General features: G+C 53.7%; 1 protein-coding gene across 4 annotated transcripts in view; it reads left to right on the top strand.

The window, feature by feature from the left end:
- The window catches only part of DYNC1I1 (dynein cytoplasmic 1 intermediate chain 1), a 132,248-nt gene that overhangs the window by 55,886 nt on the left and 55,448 nt on the right, over positions 1-20,914 (top strand). For all 4 annotated transcript variants that reach the window (XM_036759877.1, XM_036759879.1, XM_036759878.1 and 1 more), the window contains 3 exons: positions 1,857-2,019; positions 3,130-3,229; positions 4,743-4,868. In XM_036759877.1, the coding sequence (XP_036615772.1) occupies positions 1,857-2,019; positions 3,130-3,229; positions 4,743-4,868 (389 nt within the window). The remainder of the gene's footprint in view (positions 1-1,856; positions 2,020-3,129; positions 3,230-4,742; positions 4,869-20,914) is intronic.

The following is a 20,914-nucleotide window of genomic DNA, read 5'->3' on the forward strand; positions in this document are numbered from 1 at the left end:
GGCACAGTCACTGGTTATCAGTGCCCAGAATGCTCTCCTTGAGGATCCCACCACTCATCTTCTCTGGCTTCCTTCAAGAGTCAGCTAACATCCTGCTTCTGCCGGCAGCCGCTTCCAGTCCCCTCAATGCCAGTGCCTTCCCTCTGAGGTGGTCTCGGGTGCACCCTGACACGTGGTCTTCCCCATCAGATTGTTGGATATTTTAGGACAGGGTCATTTCTGCCTTTCTTTGTCTTCCCAGCACTTGGTCCAGTGGGAGGCACAGAGCAGGCACTTCAGAAATCCTTGCTGCCTCGAGTGCCCTTCAGGAGAACTCTCCTCTCCACTCCTTCTGCTCCCTAAATTGGCTTATGCTGGGAGAAGCTCTGAGGGACCCAATCCCACCTCAGAAAGGACAGATCAAAGGCCTGGGGCTTGTTGCTTTCAGATCCTATACAATGTGAAGGGAAATGGATCTGTGCTGGGTGGTTGTCCAACATGATTTGACCAGATGAAGAATTACCATCCAAATGAGGAGAAGAAGAGATTGTCAGGACTTGGCCAACACAAAGTTCAGGTGGCCATTCTGGCCACATGCACTCTGAAATGCAACGAAAGAGTCCCCATTCCATAGCCCAGCACTCATCCTGCAAGTCATTGATAGGGCACAGTGCCAAAGGAAATCCAAGGTGCCCTCAGGAAGGAAAGGGTGCTGGACCACTGTGGTCACAGCTGCACCCAGACTCACCAGGGAAGCCTCCAAAGCGAAAGCAGAGATGGAAGAGGAGGAGGAGAGCTTCCTTGGTGGCTTCTCAGGATCTTTTCCTCTTGGTGGCTTCAGTGATGTGAGACTTTGAGTCTTTGGACCCCTTCAAGAGGGCTTCCCTCTTCTAGGGTGGAGCCCAACACACCTGCACCTTCTCCTCCTCATGGCTTCTCTACATCCTCCCAGGCACCCTCCCATGCCCAGGGCCCTCCCTACACACCCTAGGAGAATTTTCTCCTAGGCCCCTGTTCACACATCCCCTGACCCCTGACCTGGAGGGCTGTGAGACTTCTGGGGGGTGGGGTTCCCTAGTGTTCTGGGGCTTGATGCCCGAGTCCAATGTCACATGCAAACAGCAGCATCTGCAGGACCTCACCAACACTGGGGGTCCCTCTTCCATGTGGATTTTGGGCAGAAATCCATCCATGATGGTGATCAATGTGATTGCATCATCAAGGACCCTTCGATGATTGTAACATGAGGATAATAAGATGCCTCGTTCTGGTCCGGGAAAGGACTTGAAGGCTGCACTTTGCTCTACAGTTTCAAAGTTAGAGGGTTTTTCACTGTGGTTGTTCAGTTGTGTCTGATTCTGGGTGACCCTGTTTGGGGTCTTCTTGGCAGAGATACTGGAGTGGTTTGCCATTTCCTTCTCTAGCTCGTTTTACGGGTGAGGAAACTAAGGCAAATGGTGAAGTGACTTACCCAGGGTCACCCAGCTAGGAAGTGCCTGAGGCCACATTTGAACTCAGAGATGAGTCTTCCCGACTCCAGGCCCGGAGCTCTGTGCACTATGGCGCCCCCTAGCTGCCCCCTGTTACTCACATTTTAAAAGTATTTCTTCTCTGCTTCAATGGGGTTTAAAGCAGATTACTGTCCCTTACGCCTCATTAAGCCCTACAGACTTTTTCTTTTCAGCATCCTCACACTGAGAGCTCTGGGTAGTGGGCAGGTGGGAATGCGTCCGAGGCCGCGGGCCCCCGCGGGGTTGGCTCCCCGCAGCGGCCCCAGCCCACGCGCGCTGCCCTGGCTGAGTGGCCCGGTCAACACCGGCGTCCAGCGCCTGGACCTCCTTCTCACACCCTCCCTCTGCCCTGTCTGTGCTTCCCAGCCCCTCCCAGGGAGCTGACGGAGGAGGAAAAGCAGCAGATCCTGCACTCGGAGGAGTTCCTCATCTTCTTCGACCGGACCATTCGGGTCATCGAGCGCGCCTTGGCCGAAGACTCGGACATCTTCTTCGACTACAGCGGCCGGGAGCTGGAGGAGAAGGACGGGTGAGGGACGCGCCGTCCCAGGGCAGGTTTCCCGGGGCTCACAGAGCACGGGGCAGCCACCGCATGACGGTCAGACGTAGGGCCGGCCCCGGCTGCTGGGGAATGCTTTTGAACTTGGTCTCTGAGCTAATGTCCAGGTGCTGAGACCCGTCTGTCTGCCTTTCTCCCGGGACAGGCCCTTCCCAGGGCTCCCCCAAAGGGCGGGGATAGAACTAATCCCAACTTTTGTGGTGCTTGAGACAAAGCTGAGAAAGACACCGAGGGCCAGCCTCGGAGTCAGGAAGCCTGGGGCTCGCCCCGACTCTGGCGTGGACTAGCTGTGTAGATATAGGCAAGTCCCTGAAAACCTCAGTGCCCACGCAACTGTCCAAGACGTGCAGGTAGAGATGCGTGGCTCATCTGCAGCTGGGGAGATCATTTCCACACTAGGTTTTCCCTTCATTGAGGCCCCCCAGATGCAGACTAACAACAGTAACTGATGATCTGGCGCTAAGCCCCTGCTCCAGAGAGGAAAGACCAGAGCAGATCCAGAGCCTAGACATGTATTACCCTGAAAAGTGGTCTTGAGGTCAGATCCCAAAGAGAACCATCATTGGTGGCTCTATGGAGGCCCTCCTGGGCTTGTGTAGGGTGACCATGGAATTGGGAGGGGTCCCTCCTCTCTGCCATGCCCGGGGGCAAGTCTCTGAACCTCTTGGAGGCTCAGTTTATCTTCCTGTTAAGGGAGAAAGTGGCCTAAGTGACTGTTGGCTCTAGAATTCAAAGATCCCCCAAGGAGGAACTCCTTGGGAGACCAGGTCTTTGCTCCCACCCCTTTGGGAGCAGCTGCTCATTAGCAGTTCCTATAAAGGCATGGGGCAAAGGCTCAGGCTTGGTTCCTGGCTAATTTGTGTTGGCTCACAATTTTGCCTGCTGGCCAGTGCTCCCTGGACATCCTCAAGGGCGTGTCCTGTCCAGGCAAGCAATGCCTTGCCAAGTATATGGTGCTGGGCATGCATTGGTTCTGGGTGCACCATGCCAGGGGTGCCATGATGGATGCCACATTGCTGGGATGCAGTGCCAAGCTAAGCAGCAGCTCAGTGGTGACCCTTCTGATCCTCTCCTCCACAGGGATGTCCAAGCCGGGGCAAACCTTTCCTTCAATCGCCAGTTCTATGATGAGCATTGGTCAAAGCACCGGGTGGTCACCTGTATGGACTGGTCTCTCCAGGTAAGAATAACTGCTGGGGAGGATCTGACTGGGTTGGCACTGAAGAGCAGTGTCTGTGGTTCCCCCCAGACTCCAAGGCCATACTCGCTCTGGTGATGGAGTTCTGTGCCCTACACTTGGGCTCAGGACAGTGCCTCTAGAGACCTTGGCACTTTCATGGTTCCATGGACATTATTTCAAAATAAATCTCCATACACTGCACAGAGCCTACTTTTCTGACATTTTAATGGGCACATACAAAAAGTCATATTGAGAAATGTCCCTCATTTACCTAAGAATGGTGCACCCAAGACAGCTGCCTGCCTGACCTAGCGCTCATCCCATCTACAGTGGCTCCCTATTGCCCCCAGGATCAAATACAAAATACTCTATTTGGCATTCACCCTTCATAATCTAGCCTCCTCTTGCCTTCCCAGTCTTGTTACACCTCCTTCCCTAACACATATGCTCCAATCCAGTGACCCACTGGCCTCCTGGCTGTTGTATGAACAAGACCCTCCATCTCCCAGCTCCAGCCATTTGCACTAGCCACTGTGCCCCATACCTGGAATGCTCTCCCTCTGTACCTCCTGGCTTCTTTCAAGTCCCCAGTAAAATCCCATCTTTTACAAGGAGCCTTTCCCAATCCATCTTGATTCCAGTGCCTTTCTTCTGTTGCTTATTTCCAAATTATCCTTTCCATAGCTTATCTGTGCCTGGTTATTTGCTTGTTGTCTCCTCCCATTAAACAGTGAGCTCCTTGAGAACAGGCACTATTTTTATATGTGGCACAGAGCCTGGCACACAGTAGGTGTTTAATAATAAATAAAATAAATAATAAAAAATAAATAAAAATAAATAAACTTACATTTGTAGAGCCAGGCATGAGGAGAAGCCAGTGCAAATTCCCAGAGCTGAGAGGAGGAACACCATGGGTGAGGAACAATAAGGCAGTCAGTGTCCCTGGATCACGGTCTGTGGGGTGGGAGTGGGGGCAGCTCATCAGACTGGAGAAATAGAAAGGGGCCAGGTAATAAAGGACTGGAAAAGCCCTTTATATTGTGTTTGGTTTGTGTTTGGTCCTGGAGCTGATGAGAGATGGGAACACTTGGATAGGCAGAGGTAACTGCTGAGGTGGGGCCAGCATCATTAACCCTATCGTTGCCCTCATCCTCTTCTCTGCCAACTGAGGGAGATGGCCAGAGTCCTAGAGCAAATATCTATGCTGGGGGGTTGATTGCCCCCAGACACCAGTTGAATTTTGAAGGGTTATGGGGGGTGGGGAGCAGGGTCCCTATGTAGCTGGAGGAAGGACCCACATTGCCATGGCCTCTTCTTTTGTAGCAAGTCCTGTCTTCAGCCCAGAGGTATGAATGCAGCCCATGGCCCCCAATGCCTGCTGCCCATGGCTAGAATTGGGGCTCAGAAGAGCAGCTCCTCAGTGCACCTGACTACTTGAATCCCATGCTGACCAGATGTTGGAGGACTCAGGGCCTCCTTAGCTAACTGTTTGGGTGTGGTCTCTCCCATCCAGTACCCAGAGCTGATGGTGGCATCTTATAACAGCAATGAGGATGCGCCCCACGAGCCTGATGGAGTGGCCTTGGTCTGGAACATGAAGTTCAAAAAGACTACACCTGAGTACATTTTCCACTGCCAGGTAGGAGGCAGGGTGTCAGAGCATCTCAGGGCTCTGTTTGGGCTGTCCTGGGTGTGGGGGGGGGGGCGGTGTTTATGGTGAAATTGTGGATGAGGTGAGCACAGCTCCAGGTGGTAACTGTGTCTGGGGAAGCCAGCGCCTACCTCCCCATCCTCCTGCCTCCCTTTCCTCCCTCCATGCCTTTATCATGCTTTCTTTGCCCCTCTCCTCTCCTCCCCTGCCCCTCCCCCCACACGAGGAATACAGGTCATTTTTTTCTGTTCCTCAGAACCCTCACAAGCATCTATGACTAAGACATTTCACTTATGAAAAGGCAGTAGTGACCCACTTCCTCTGACTGAGCACAGCCCAAGCTGGCCCAACCAGGTGGCTACTCCTGCATCTCATCCTGTGCCTATTGCCAGGCTTAGAGACCAATACTTCACTCTCTGGGTTAACTTTCCTGGGCTAAGACATGGTCAGAGTAAGCCTGAGAAGGTTTGTGTGCAAGGCCACTATTTCAAGTGGTCCCAGGATGCCTTAATTATCATGAAACTCCAGCATTCTTGGATGGTCAGAAGGAGCTCAAAGGGGCTACCCCCTCTCCCTCAGGGGGCTTCTGTGGCCAGCTCCTTCCTTGAGCTCAGTGCCGGGAGTAGGTTTGGATAGTCAGATGGCCAGATATGGCCAGCCTGGATGTTTCCATCTGCCTGCTGAGACAGTAGGACCTGCTGCAGACCACTCCTCCCCCCTCTCCCAGTCCTTCTCTTAGGATCATGGCTGGGGCATGGCATGGGCTCTCTGGCCCACAGGTTCGGTGCCTCCAATGCCAGGTGCCAGAGGGGGTGGGGATGGATTGTACAGGGGTGATAGAATATACCTTGAAGGTGGGATATGTAGACTTGCTGCACTCCTAAAGTTTTTTGTTATTTAAAACCTCAGGGCCTCACCCGGGATGGGAGGCAACGTGTGTTTACACTTGGGTTCATTATCAGATGGAGCCATGACTTGGGCTAAAGATGGAGTAATCTCTCAGACCATGTTGTTCTAATTTTCCCAGGTCTGCATCATGCTAACCAGCCTTTCTTGGGGGACCCTTTGAAATAGGAACATTTTATTTTGTTCAGAGTATCAGATTTGGCTCTTTCTGTGCGTGTCAGCCCCAAGTCCTAATGATGTGCAGACTGGTCAGAGGCTCACAGAACACGTAGGAAACATGAAACAAGTTGGGGTGTGGGGTGCAAGGAAAGCTCCTGGACCAACTTTGGAACAAGATCAGTCAGGCATGAAGTGGCCCCCTCCTGCAGGGGAGGGGTTTGGAGGGGGGGACACACGCAGACCTCTGAGTTCCCAGGTAGTGTGGATCAATGTGGGTCGGGTTGACTCACTGAACAGACTGGTTATCCTTGGTCGCTGAAGAGCTGCTGACTCCCCGGGGCAGGCAGTAAAGGAGAATGGGAACAGAACAGCTTAGTGTCCTGACATGTGAGGGCTCCCATTCTCTCTCATTAGCCCCTAGATGATGCACTGGGAATCTGGCAGCCCAGAGGACCTGGATTCAAACCCTGCTTCTTGCCTGTGTGCCTTTGTGCACGTCTCTTCACTTCCCTGGGCTTTGGCTTTCTCATCGCGAAGATGAGGGGGGTGGACTCTGAGGTTCCTTCCAGCTCTGGATCTAGAACTGCTTTCTGGGGAGCACCAGCAAAGATGTCAGCTATTCCCTCCAGCCTCTTGTCATGAGGGCTGGCAGGGAGTGGGGAGGTGCTGGGGGTTGGTCCCACCAGGAAGACCCTGGACCAGTACCTCTCCATGGTCCTGAAGCTCCTCCCATATTCCTCTATGAAGTAGAGCCCACTAGCTCTTTGAGACCCTTAACCAAGGAACAAGTACTCCAGCCAGCCAGCCACGGAAGCCTTAAAGTGGCCTGACTGGTGAAGGGGTCAGTGGGGGAGGGGGCAAGCTCCGGGGTGGGACCTTCCAGACAAGGCAGGAGCAGGTAGGGGTGGCTTCACTGTGGGTTAGGGAAGCTTTAAAGGCTATCCAGTCCAGCCTATAATATTTATGCAGTTCTCTCAACAGGTCATCCAGCCTGTACTCAGGGATATCCAAGAAAGGGGAACTCACTCCCTCAAGGGGCTGCCTGGGCCACTGGGAGATCACCCTCACTGTTAGCAAGTCTTTCTTGACCTCAGGCCTAACTCAGCCTCTCCGTCCCTTCCTCTGTGGCTCCTGTTCCTGACCCCCTCCCCGGGGCCCAATAGAGCTTGAGTGCCTGGCTAGGTAGCCCTGGACAGGACCAAGAGAAAGAGCCTGGACCAGGAAGGGGGCAGGCCCATGGTGGGGGTGGGAATGGGGAGAACAAAGCAGGAGGGATGAGTGGCCAGAGCAGGGTTGGTATGAGAGCAGAAAATCACAGTTAGCAGAAAGAGGGCTGGGTTGAGGCAGAGGACAACATCAGGGCACCCAAAGGAGAATGGTCCATGCTTTATCCTCTCTCCCATCCTGAGGCCCATCTGGCCCACCTGACTAGACCCTGCACTGCTGGAGCAGAAACTTTTCCCAGGGCACTGCCCCAGGGCTTGCAAGGGGTATTTGGGAGGTGGGGGGCACGGTGACCACGCAGGTGTTTTACTCATTGGGCCCAGTGGATCCAGTTCATGCTAATAAGCTTAGGATTTCCCTGTAGCCAAGCCCAGATTTTCTAGGGGTGGTTGGGGCAGGGAAGGGAAGGGAAGGGAAGAGCTGGTCAGATCAGGAAGCTACCCTGTGGACTTCTGAGGGCTTCCCAGGATCTGATTCCCACTGCTCCGAGCTTAGGACTGATTAAGAAATCCATCATGGGGTGGGATAAAGAAGGGGGTCAAGATGCTGCCTCAGGAGGTAAGAGATCTGGATCCAAGTCTTAGGGCCCCACCCCCACCCCCAGCTGTGTGATCTCGGTTATGACATATCCCCTCAAAGGGACTCGCTTGTCTTTCTTTTTTTTTCATTTTGAGTTCCAAATCCTTGAACTCCCTTTCTCCAGCCCCTTCCCATCCACTGAGAGGTAGAGCAATATGATATCCATGATGTGTATGAATTCACGCCGAACAATTTCTATATTAGCTGTGTTGCAAAAAAAAAAAAGAAGAAAAATGGAGTGGAAAAAAATCTACTTTCTATGCTCAGAGTCCATCAGCTTGTTCTCTCTCTGGAGGTGGAGAGTGTTTTTTCATCATGGGTCCTTTGGAATTTTCTTAGATGATTGGATTGCTGAGAAGAGCTAAATTTTGTAGTTGAACACTGTTACAATGTTACCATTACTGTGTGCAATGCTCTCCTGGTTCTGCTCACTTCACTCACTTCAGTTCAAATAAGTCTTTAAAGGTTTTTCTGAAGTCCATCTGCTCATACTTTCTTATAGCACAATAGTATCCCATTACATTCATATACCACAGTTTCATTCCTCAATTGATGGCATCCCCTCAATTTCCAATTCTTGGCCAATGCAAACAGAGCTGCTATAAATATTTTTGTACACATAGATCCTTTTTCTTTGATCGCTTTGGAATACAGACCTTGTAGGGACTCACTTTTTTTCTGCTGGTCAAATGGGAATAACAGTCCTTTTCTTGTCTTCTGTGAGAGGGAGGACATGGCTCACCTCCCTCCAGGGACTGAGTGGATCACCTCCCTCCTGATGTTTCAACTGTGATCTTCCTTGTGTCCCAGTCAGGCCACTACCTGGCTGCCTGGCTGTTCTAGCTGAAAAAGAGCCTTTTGCCATTGGCTTTGCTTCCATTCCTAGCACTGAGAAGGCTGAAAGAATCCCTGACTTGGAGGGAGGGAGAAGGGCAGGCAGGGGCATTTGGTGTCCTGGGAGGGACTGAAAGGGGCTCCCCTTCAGAGGACTCTCCAGAAATGGACAGACTCTGGGGTCATCACAAAAAGCTCTCTGTATCCTCAGCCCGTCTGGCTGCTCCTCTGCCCACAGGGCCAAGTCCCTTGTGGGCAGGTCTCCTGTCCTTGCTAAACTGGGCTCTGGTCTACTGTTTTCTATTTTGATTTCACTGCAGGCTGTCTATGCTTGGAAAACACCAATAGCTCTCAGAGTGAACACAGCCAGCCCAGCTGAGGCCACTGGGCGGCTCCCTCCTGTGTGGGCAGCTGGGCTCTGTGTGGGACCGCCTGGCTGCTCGGCTCAGCCTGTCCTGCTGTGGTCTCCCTCTTCTCAGTGGAATGGAGAAAGGCAGGAACACACACCTCCAAATTATATGGGTTGGGGTGAGTGGGGAAACTGCTTTTAGGGGCTTGGACAGGCTCCAGCACTTTTATTTCCCTGATTCACATTCTTTGTTGTTGGGGTCTTTCCAAAATGACTCTAGAGATACATTCAATCTTATGCAAACAGTGTGTGTGTTGGGGGAGGGTATCTCCTCCAGCCTGGCTTCCCTAGTGTCAGCCCCTAAGTTGTCCGAGCCCCCATTTTCCCATCAGCTTCTTTGCCTCTGCAGCCCGAACGCCTCCAGGGAACTGAGTGTCTCCCAGGCCTGTTCAGCCTCCCCTCAGTGTCACTCATGCCTTCATTGACCTCCTCTAAGGCTCTGGGTGGGGGTGGGGCAGTCTTGGAAGGGAGGGTTGTGGTCTTGTGGTTAGCAGAGGGGACAGAGAGTCGGGCCTCACAGGCTGGGCTCTCTCCCAGCTCACCGCTGCCTCATTCAGTGACCCCAGCGTGCTGTTGGCTCTGCTTCTTGGAAGGATCTCTGTGATGAACTTGGGGCCTCCTCCTCCCCCAGCTCTGCCCCTTCTCCTCCCCTTCCCTTTTCTGTTGGGCCCTGAGCCATGACAGTGGAGTTGCCTGTGGCTGCTGATGCATGGAGAAGGATTGGAAGGGACCCGTTGGGGGCCCAAAGGGATGTGGTGGGATTCACTTAGAATTCCCCAGGGAGTACCCACTTACTCATTTAGCATTTCAAAGGCAGCGTTTCTCCTTTCATTGCCCACCAGTCAATGACCCATCACCACCGCCCTTCCGGGGCCTGGCCACCAAGCCAAGATGGGAAGAGAAGGAGCGGAGGTTCTGCGGCTGCTCTGGGAGCCCCACACACCCACCCGCGTGCCTATGCGACCGCTCTGTGGCCACGTTGACAAGACAAGAGGAGGGGGGAAAGGGTGGCTTTTCTCTGTTGTGTGGGCCTGAGCAGAGCCTGGGGTCCAGGGCACATGGAAACTCATCCGGAATCACCAGGGGCAGCCAGGGTCACCACAGGGCACAGTCCTGGGCCTGGAGTCAAAAAGACCAGAGTTCAAATGTGACCTCAGAAACTTCTGAGCTGTGTGACCCTGGGCAAGTCACTTAACGTCCACCTGCCTTCAGGTGATAACAGTACCCACTTTGCAAGGTTATTGTGAAAATCAAATGAAGTCACTGAAGTGTTTGGCACCCAGTAGGTGCTTAATAAATGCTGGTTAAGATCACAACTACATCTTTTGAGGGCCAAACTGATAAAAGGGCTCTGACTCCAGACGGCAAAGCTGGCTTTGCAGCCAGACCTCCAGAGGAGTGAGAAATGCAGACATCTGTCACAGCAGTGCAGTGTCTCATGCCAGGCCACTGACACCTCCATGAAGATCAGGCGGAGGGAAGCAGTGGACCAGGGAGGCTCCTGGTTCACATCTTTGCTGCTTGTTACACCATCACCAGTGGAAATGCACACAGAACACAGGGAATTCCACGGGGGAATCCTCACTGTCCCAAAGACACCCCGTTACCTTGTTCAGTCTTCTCCCCATTTCTGTTCTCCGGAAGAAAAAGCCAAAAAGTAAACAAAGAATCTGTGCTCTCCTAGGACAGAGGCCAAATACAAAGGCTTTGCCTGTCTTCCCAGCCTCCTGCCTGGGCTCCAGGGGCGCCCAGAATGATGCACATACCTGCAAGTGTTGGGGGGACCTTCCCTCCAGCCTCAGCCTTCCTCCCTTGCTTGAGGACAGTCATCACTGGGTCATGTGCAAGCTTGGGGTGCACACCCCTTCTCCTATCATTCACCTCCATGGCCCTTCTGTGAGAGGGCACATTTCCAAAGCAATCTGCATGGATCAAAACCTTCTCTTACTTATTCTAAAGCCTTGATCAAAGTGCCCCGGCCATGCGCACGTGGAGTAAAAGACAGGCGTGCTCTGACTACCCAGGAGGAGGGGTGAGGGGAGCCTGTGTCTTCTTGGTCTAAGTGGGATGGGATGATTTTCTGCGTGTCCCTTTGTGCCTGCATAGGGCAGGCATGTCGCTGACATCTCTGAACCCTGGCTTCTTCATCTGCATAAGGAGCATTTTGGCCCAGAGGACACAGAAGCCTCCTTCCAGCTGGGAATGCAGAAGGGAAGGATGCAATGATGCTTTAGGACTTGTCCAGTTTGATCATCACAGCTGCTCTGGGAGGTGCCAAGTACAAGTGTTCTTAGCATCCTGGCTGGGGAGGTGCAGAAACAGGCTCAGAGAAGAAGGGATCTGCCTGCCACCACTCTGCAGAAGGTGTCTGATAGTCTTTCATTTCTTTGGCGCTTTTTTAAGGGCCATTCACCTGGAAGAAAACTTCCCTTTAATCAATCGACAAGCATGAATTAGGCACCTGCTGTGTGCCAGGCACCAGCTCAGTGCTGGGAATGCATGGAAGAAGGGAGCGAGCCCCAGGCCCCATGACACGGTTGGCCATTCTTCTGGGGAGACTCGCCAAATCTAGAGATAAAGGCACACAGGACGGGAACAAAGGAAATTGTCAGTGTTTGGGGAGCCAGGAGCACAGACAGGGCAGCCCAGGAAAGGTCTCCGCTGGCCTGAAGAGTGGAGGGAGCGGGACCGGCCTGGCAAAGGTAGGATACGGAACGCGCCTGAGAAGGAAACAAACAGTGATCTTTGCCGAGCGAACCCTAAATGGGGTGACTGGAACGCCTGAGCCGCGACCGCTGTGCGCTAAGGGCTTTATTATAAAGATGATCTTCACAGCAGCCTGGGAGGTTAGATGTCGTTATCACCATCCCCATTTTGCAGATAGGGAAACTGAGGCAGACGTGGAAATGACTTGCCCAGGGTCCCAAAGCCAGTAAGTATCCGAGGCTGGATTTGAACTCCAGACCCTTCTCTCTGTGCTCTGTGGTGCCCCCTCGCGGCCTCTAGCTCCATCTTTACTGAAAAGGGGGTTAAATAAGGGAGGAATTTGAATATCAAGCAAATGCCTTGGAGCAGGGAGGGTCTGTGTTCAGTGCCTCCAGTAAGAAGGGAATTACAGTGATCCCAGAGAGAGGTGATGGTGCCTGAACTGGGGGCTGGCCAGGGGAGCCAGGAGAAGGTGGAAACCTTGGAGCGGCTTGGGCTGAGAAAGCCTCGGGGTTGTGAGTGCGAGCCTGGAAGGACTGGGCCTCCTCTGGGAGGAGCCAAAGGCCACGAAGTCTGCTGTGGACAGAGGTTTGGCCCGAGAGAAGGCGGCACCCTGCAAACGAGGCCCCTTTGCCTCCAAGCAGGAGTGGGGACCTCGGCGTCCCTTGGCCTGACCTCCCAGCCGAGGTGGAGGAAGGACCAGAGCGTTGGGTGCATTTGGATGCTGAGGCGGAGACGGCCTCACATGGAGAACCCCCAAGTCCCTGCCCGTGGGCAGGGGAGGCCTTCAGAGGGAACCGCAGGTATTGCAGGGGCTGGTTCCTATTAGGCAGGGGCGGGAAGCTAGAAGCCTCCCTCCTCCCTGCCTCCTGAAACCATTAGCTTCAGTGACTGTTTACACAAGGCAGTGTTTGGTGTTTCTTCGGAGTATCCTGTTCCCGGGATGGAGGAGCCTGAGCAGGCGGCCTCCTTAGGGTAGCAGCTAGGAAGGGGGTGGGGAGAAGGGAAGATGGCAGAAATTGGTCACTAGGGGCCCCCTAGCCAGTGCACAAGGGGCCTGCCACGTTCGAGGCAGGAGAGCCTAGACCAGCCCTCTGCTTGACATTATCGTCCTCATCAGAACATCGTAATGTTCTATGAAAAAGAGGTTTCCTTCCAGCGGTAGCATCTGCCTGTGGTCAAACATTGGGGGGACAAAAGCTTCCTGAACCTGCCAAACGTGCATGGCTGCTGTGACCAGGGCCCTTTCTGGAGGAGGTCAATGGTCAGGAGCCCAGCCCGGGGCTGCCCAGTGGGCAGCGCCCTGCCCCCGTCACTGCTGGAGTCCCTGGGTTTTGAATATTTGTGGGTAGTGTTAGCCGGGACCCCCCTATGCGGCCATGCCCTTCCCTCTGTGTGGAGTCACGGTCTACCTCCATTCCAGGGCAGAGACTTCACAAACAATTAATGGAGCCCACGCGGGACCTTCCGATCACTTCCAGAATCCAACCCCTCCAAAGTCAGAAACCCGTTTTAGTCCATCTCCCCTCTCTTTAGCCTTCCAGACTCCAAACAGAGAAGATGAGCAAGGCAGCCGACATCTACTAAGCATTTACTCCGTGCTAGGTCCTTGGGGTACACATGCAAGTAGAAAGGAAAAGGGTCCCTGCCCTCGAACGGGAGGGGAGGGAGATGGGAATCCCCAGGACCGTGAGAAGCAGGGCCAGGTGGGGAATGAAGTAGAGCCAGCCTGGATATGGGAGAAAGGGGCCAGCATGGTGGGAGGATGCTCTTGGTCAGAGAGATCAAGGGGGCTGAGACCCGAGGAAGGGGAAACAGTCAGAGGCGATGGCAGCCGGGTGGGCTGTGAGAGAAGGGGAGAGCATGGAGACAGAAATGGCTGAATAGGGAGGGGGGAGAGGGATGAAGCCAAGTTGGGAACCTGGCTGACCAGAAGTATGAGAAGCTTTCAACTGTGATGGGCAATTGGGGGAGAGTGGAGGGTTTGGGGAGAAAGAATTGTTTGCACAGAATGGTGGTGGAGTGTACAGAGCGCCAGGCCCCGTCAGGAAGATCTGAGTTCAAATCCAGCCTCAGACAGAAACTAGCTGTGTGACCCTGGGCAAGTCCCTTCACTCTGCCTCTGTTTCCTCATCTGTAGATGGAAGGAGATGGAGATGGAAATGACAAGTTATGCCAGTATCTTTGCCAGAAGAACCCCAGATAGGGTCACAGAGTCCGATTAGACCGAACGGACTAAACAGTGACAATGTGGGACTGGAGCTGAGGAAAGACACAGGGCCGGACGAAGATCTGGGAGCCCTGGTGTAGGGTATAGTTAAACAGATGGGAGTGGACAAGATCATTACAGAGGAGAGTTAAGGAGCCAGGGCAGTCTCCGGGCCCGGCTACAAATGGAGAGGAGCTTCCGGTGAAAAAGCGCTCCAGGCTAGTGGCGCTAAACCTTTCCCTGCAATTTGTAAAGCAAAAGCAACCCGGCCAAGAGAGCACTGTCCGCTGGTGTCCAGGGCGGGCCGGAACCCCGAGGTGGCTCTCCGACCCAGAGCGGCAAGGCGCCCTATGCTCCCCGTCATCTCAAAGCTGACGGACAAATTCTGAACACAAAACTGTGGGAGGCGAGCTTGTCACAAAGTGCAGATGTGCGTGTGAGTGCATGTGTGAATGTGCACGTGCGTGTGCAAGAGGGAATCCAGTGCTACGTCGAACCTCCTTGGGCAGAGCTTTGTACACGGCAGAGGGTCAGGGAGCCTCTCACAGAATAAGAGAATTATCAGGAACAGTGAGAAAAGTGGGCTCGTCATGCTGCCCTTGAAGAAAGGGGCCTGTCATATAACCTCATTCCAGAGGAGAGGCCATTCCCCAAAGGATGAGCCATCAAGGCATGGGCACAAACCATTCTCCAAAGCATCGTGAGCTGGCACTCCTGGTATTGTGTTCGGGCACTCAGAGGACTCTGGGGAAGGTCGGGAAGAGACTGCCAAGACGAAGAAGAGCCTGGAGTCTGAGTCAGGTGCAGATCATGTGGAGGAACTGGGCATGTTTTTCCAGGAGAATCTTGGGGGAGCCATAAGAGCTGCCTTCAACTATTCGGAGGAGAGGGATGACCCTTGATCTAATGGCTCTGGAGGTCAGAACCAGGGAGGGAAGCTGCAAAACAGCACCTGAAGCTGGAGGCCAGGACAATCTGCTTCTCAGCGAGCACCGTGCCAGCGGGGGATGAGCCGCCCTCTTTGGAGGGTCAGGCACCGGCCTGAGGAGCACCTCTCCGGTGGTGCGGAGGACTCGGGGTAGTACAGGTCCGACTACGTGCCTCCGAGGTCCGGGGCTTCTTGGAGACTGGGAGCGAAAGCCTCACTGCTCCTTACAAGCGTGGAGGCCTTGGGATCTGGATTCTCCAGGCATTCGTGCCCACTGCCAGCTGGCCACTGTACCTGTCCCTTTCTATTGATAGTCCCAAGTGCCACGTTCACTTAATTTCCAATTATGTTTAATTCCTCTCTGGCACCATCTATAAACGATCCATTAGTGGGTGAGCTGTCAGCCTTCAGTTGACGCTACAATTAAGACACAGGTAAGCAGGGTGGCTGTAATTATTTTGACAAGGAAGTGATGGGAGTTTGCCCAAATGACACAGACTGAGGAGAACAACATGTCAGCCGCTGGGGAAGAATTGGGAGACAGCTTTACAACGCAAACGTGTCCGTTCTGATGCCTCCGCTCCTCTTGGGCTGCCTGCCAAAAGCAGCCTGTAATTCTACCTGGGAACAAAAAAGCTCGGGACGGGAGGCAGCGTCAGAGAGGAGAGAGAGCGCTGCATTGGGGGACAGAGGTCTTGGATTTAACGCATGCCAACCCGGACAAGGCCCTCCCTGGGCCCGCGCGGTCCTCAGTTTCCTCTTCTGAAAAACTGAGGGAGGTCAGCTGGATGCCCCGGTCACGAAAGCCAGTGAGGGGCGTGTCTCCAGGAGAGAGCAGAGAGGTAGCCTGCCCCCCGTGGCTCGGGCAGGAGGATGCTGAGACGCTCCCAGGATGCTTCGAGGCTCCCAGGATGGAAAGTCTGGTCCTACTTTTCCTGGTGGGCCCGGAAGTTATGACCTTGCTCTGCCCCTCCCTCATTGGCCTGTCTCTGAAATGGTGATTGAGAGAATGAGATGAGGGGAAGCCAGTGTGGGGGGACTGGGAAGCTGGGCAGGGAGTGGCCGTCCTGCCAGCAGGTCCAAGGAGAGTGGGCATTGTTATTTGGCAGTTTCAGTCATGTCCAACTCTCTGTGACCCCATTGGGGGGTTTTCTTGGCAGACATGCTGGGATGGTTTGCCATTTCCTTCTTCAGCTCATTTTGCGGATGAAGAAACTGAGGCAAACAGGGATAAGTGACTTACCCAAGGTCACACAGCTGGTGAGTGTTCACTGAATTTGAACTCAGATCTTCCTGACTCCAGGCTGGCGCTTTGTGAACTATGGCATCCCCAGCTGCCCCATTGATCGGGTATAACAATTTAATTTAGCCCCTACTTACTAAGAAATTGGCTAACTAGAAGGAGCCTTGTGGCATGCTACCCCTAGGGCAGGTCCAGGTTCTTCACTCAGTGATGCCCTCCACCCTCCTACACTGCCTGCCTTCGCATATTCAGGGGCTTGCCTGGGCACCATCTTTTCTCATTAAAGTCCTCCCCATAGAAATTGGTCATTGGCAAGGCTTGTGTGGAATTGAGGGGACATGGTATACCTGAGTGCGGTACAGGTCGGGGGGTGGGGGCTGAGATACAGTTTCTCATCAGGCTCATGGCTCTAACCACCTAGGACCCTGGCATGCCAGAACAGGCTGCCTTGCTGAGGGTCTGGCTCCCATTGGCTGATTCTGTTCTCCATGCCCAAGTCATTCTAAAGGAGGGGCCGCTTTGGAGCACCTCAGTATCTGCCCTCCGATGTGGGCTCCCAGGCAGGATGTGTGTTGGTAACAGATCTCCTAACCCCTAAGAACACAGCTGAGAGCTGCCATGTTGATCAGTGATTTGGAGGACTGTGGGGTTAGCAGCCTCCTCCTTCAGGGCTGTAGAGGCTCTGACGTGATCTCTCTTTCAGGGTGACCCATGCCCTCTATGCACTGAGCAGTGGGGCCCAAGGGCTCAGGCTGCTGGGCTGGGAGCCTGTCACCAGGATCCAAAGAGAAGCTTCTCACATAAGGGGAAGGAGGTGGTGATGGGGGCTTGGGAGAATAGAGTGGTGGGCTTCATTCAGAGCCAGAAAACTCAGCTGCTGGTGGTGCTTGGTAAATCTCTGTCTCTGGTCATTGACTCCGATTTATCACACCCACAGATTCTGTGGTCTTGGAGAAGAGCCAAGGACAGCAGAGTTACAAGGCAGGCAGGATGGGGTAGATCAGGTTACCCCTTCTTCCAGGAGAGGGTGGTCCCTCCAGGGTAGGATGGAGTTCATTAGCAGACTCAGGAGCCACTCCCGGAACCCAGGCTTAACCCTTTAGCATCAGCCTGAAGAGGGTCTTCCTCAGCAACCAATCAGGTAACTCTGGAGAAGGGCTCTGGGGGGTGGCCTTCTCAGCCCAGTGCCAGCCACCAATGACTGGATGTTTAATAAATGTTTGCTGACTGACTGACAAAAGTGAGGCCAGCCAGGTTTGCCCATGGCTCCCCTCTGACCTTCTCTTTAAGGGAAAGAGGGAGAAACAAACTGTCTCTCAGCTCTGCTTGTTGGGTTTGCTCAGCCCTGCCCCCAGGGGCACCTACATTTGCCCAGTTCAGAGGTTGGAGCCTTTTCCTGGCATTTCTGGCCTGGTGAGTGGGGTCTCATGGCTGACCAAGGATAGGAGGAGCTGTCCTCAGGACCCACTACCAGCCCCTTCCTTCTTATCTGTCTCTCAGAGATTCATCTCCACATAGTGGAGGCCAAGATCTTTCTTCTTCAGGAGTCCAGGATCTGGCCCTAAAGACCCATCCTTCTCTTTGGGCATTTTGATGTCTGTGCTGATCGCCCTTCAAACACCTCCCCTCCCACTGCATCCACATCAGTCCGTTGAAAAGCATTTATTGAGCAGCTGCTGTTTGCCAGGCAGTATACGTGGGGGCTTGGAGCACACGGACAAAGAATACCAATCCTTTCACATTCAAAAGGGAAAAACAGTACCAAAACCAGCAGCCGAGGGGGCTGGGAAAGGCTGTCTGGCTGCAGAAAGCCCAACTTGCAAGGGAGGGTGGGGAGCCTTGGGCACCTTTTGCTCAGAGGTGTGGAGGCAGGAGATGCAGGAGGAAAGCCAAGCTGACCCGTTCAGCTGGACCAGGAGTCAGGAAACAGTGCAACTTGAGCCTAGTCAGGAGGAACACCTGGTGCCAGCTCAGAATGGTCTGGCCATAGGAGCCACTGGAGATTCTGGAGGAAGGCGGCATCATGGTCACATCGGCACTTGAGGGACCTCACTCAGAGCCACACAGAGAAAACGCACAAAAAGGGGGAGAGATTGGAGGCGAGGAGGCAGGCGGAGGAGGGTCTAAATGAGGTCGCATTGGTGTGGGGCGAGAGAAGAGGGTGGACGCAGACAAGATCAGCAGTGACAGTGACTCCCAGACTGACCACAGAGATAGGACAAGGCTGCCCAGGACTTTGTTGTGGTTCAGTCCCATCTGGCTCTGTGACCCCACATGGAGTCTAATGGGCCAAGATACTGGAGGGTTCGCCATTTCCTTCTCCAGCTCATTTTGCAGTTGAGGAAACTGAGGCAAACAGGGTTCAGTGACTTGCCCAAGTATCTGAGGCTGGATTTGAATTCCGAGAGATGAGTCTTCCTGACTCCAGGCCCAGTGCTCTGTGCACTCTGGCGCCCCCTAGCCGCTCATAATAACATTCTCTAACACACATGATGCTTACTATGTGCCAGGCCCCATCCTACACACGTTGTCCTTATGGACCTGTCTGGGTCATCCATGTAGAGGTGTCCAAAAGGCAGCTCAGAGCGCCATCCAGCCAAGTGACAGGGAGCAGGAACTACAGTGCAAGAAGACAAGTAACAGGGAGGGCACCCAGAATTTCACAGGAGAAAATGGCCTTTGATGTCTGTCCACCAATCCACAAGGCAGCTGACCAAAGGGCCCAAGCCAGGAGGGCTGCTGTGGCCTCCCGTGTACCTGGGCTTTGGTGGGATGAGCTCCATGCCTGGCCCATGCCTCTGGATGGGTGTGCCCAATTCGAAAGTAACAGGAGAGGCAGGGGGAGTAGAAAGAAGAGTGAGAAGGTCCATGGCAGCCTCTCCAGCCTGGGTAGAGACCATTTGGGTGAAGGTCAAAGGAGGCTGAAATAGAAACCACACCATCATCAGTGTGGACCACAGACCACCTGAACAGAAGCAGGAAATGGATGATGGCAGAAAACAGATCCCAAACCTGCCCCAGAAATACATTTTATCTGGGAGGGGAGACGTGTCCAGAAGAGACTAATTTTCTTTCCCAGTTTGGGGGAGGTGGGGAAGAGGGGGGTGGTGTTACTGGACCTGGGATTTCATTGACCCAGGGAACTCCAAGTAAGAAAACTCCTCTCGGCAGAGGGTGGCAACATGGTTACCATTTGGAATCCTAGAAATCTTCCAGGGGCACAGGGAAGTCCAGTGACTCCATCAGAGTCTCACCCCTGGAAGATGGGGGCTCAGGAGAAGGTAGCACTTCCTGTGGTTGAAGGAAACCAGGAACGTAAGGGGCAGACGGGAGGAAGGACAGAGGAGCCAGTGTGCCAAGACACCCAGGCAGGAGATGGAGCCGTTTGTGTTAGGAAGGTGCGTGGGCCAGTCTCAGTGGAATGAAGCATGTGTGAGAGGGCTGCAATGTGTAACTGGGGAGGTAACCCAGTTTGGTTCTGGCAGGAGCCAACTGGGAAGTCCTGGGGCTTTATGTTTTATCCTGGCAGCCAAAGGGAGCCCCTGAAGCTTCTGGACAGGGGCTGATCAGCTTGGCAGCTGTAGGGAGGATGCAGTGGAGAAGAGAGAGTCCAGATGAGAGGCCTGAGCCTGAGCCTGCCCGGTGCTGAGTGACTGGAGAGGAGAAACCGTAGGGAAGCAGAGTCAATAGGACCTTGCATGAAAGAGCTGAGGATGTGCAGAAACTAAGACATCGGGAGGATAAGCAGATTTGGGGCAACAGAGGCACCAGATCGGTGTTCGGCCCATCGTCCTTAATACTTTTACCGATGATTTGGACAGAGGAAGAGGTGGTGTGCAACGAGATTAAATTCTATGGGGCTCGACATAAAGCGCTGCATTTAGGTACAAAAAAGAAGCCTCACGGGGATAAGATAGGGGAAGCAGTATTAGACAGCAGCTGTTCTGAAAAAGATCTGGAGGTCTGAATGGACTGCCAACTCCATATGAGTCAACACTGAACTGTGGGATGCCCTTATGTGCCATGGAGCCTGGCACACCCAAGTCCCACTGTACTCTCTGCTCGGGTTACACCACGACCAGAGTATCCATCAAGGAGAGATGTCCCAAAGCAACCTGGAGTGCTTCAGGAGGTGCTGGGCTCCCCCTCATTGAAAGCCTTCCTTCGGGCAGAGGCCAGATGACCACTTGGCCAGTATGAAATGGTTAGGTTTCTTTTCTCAGATATGACTTTGAGGTTCCCTCTAAATGAAGTCTGAAAATCCTCCAAATGCAGGAAGACTCTCACACCTAAGAGGCTGAGAGCACCTGGGGTAGGTCTCCAGCTGACCTCCTCAAGGTCCCTGACAGGTCCAGCCCTGTCCTCCCTCCTGGACCCCCACACTGGGCCAGTGCTGCTTTTCCCCAAGCAAAGGTGCCAGGTTTCTGAGGAGGAACCTGAAGGGGGAAGGGAGCTGGCTTTCTGGATCTCCCTTTTACCCCTCTGCAAGGAATGACTTAGTACTGTTTCAATAAAAGCAGATTCCATTTGCGGCAGCGTTTCAAGTCGGCGGTCGGGTTTGCTGGTTGGAGCTGAGCAGCAGGCGTGTGGCTGAGCCCCTCTGGCAGCCTTTCATGTGGCTACCTGAGACATTCTCCCCAAGCCCAGACAAACATTCTTGAAGACTCTGAACTGGAGACACTCACAATCCCTCCCTCCCCTTTGGCCCTTAATCCTTCATGTTTTAACAAGCACCCGAGTTAATGCAGCCTACACTCTTTCCTGCTAAGTTGGAAAGCCGTCTTTTCTCTTGAAAAAAACCATGTGCGGCGCCCCCCCACCCCGTCCATCCCCTCGT

This window comes from Trichosurus vulpecula, chromosome 5, assembly GCF_011100635.1.
Source record: "Trichosurus vulpecula isolate mTriVul1 chromosome 5, mTriVul1.pri, whole genome shotgun sequence".
Classification (NCBI taxonomy): domain Eukaryota; kingdom Metazoa; phylum Chordata; class Mammalia; order Diprotodontia; family Phalangeridae; genus Trichosurus; species Trichosurus vulpecula.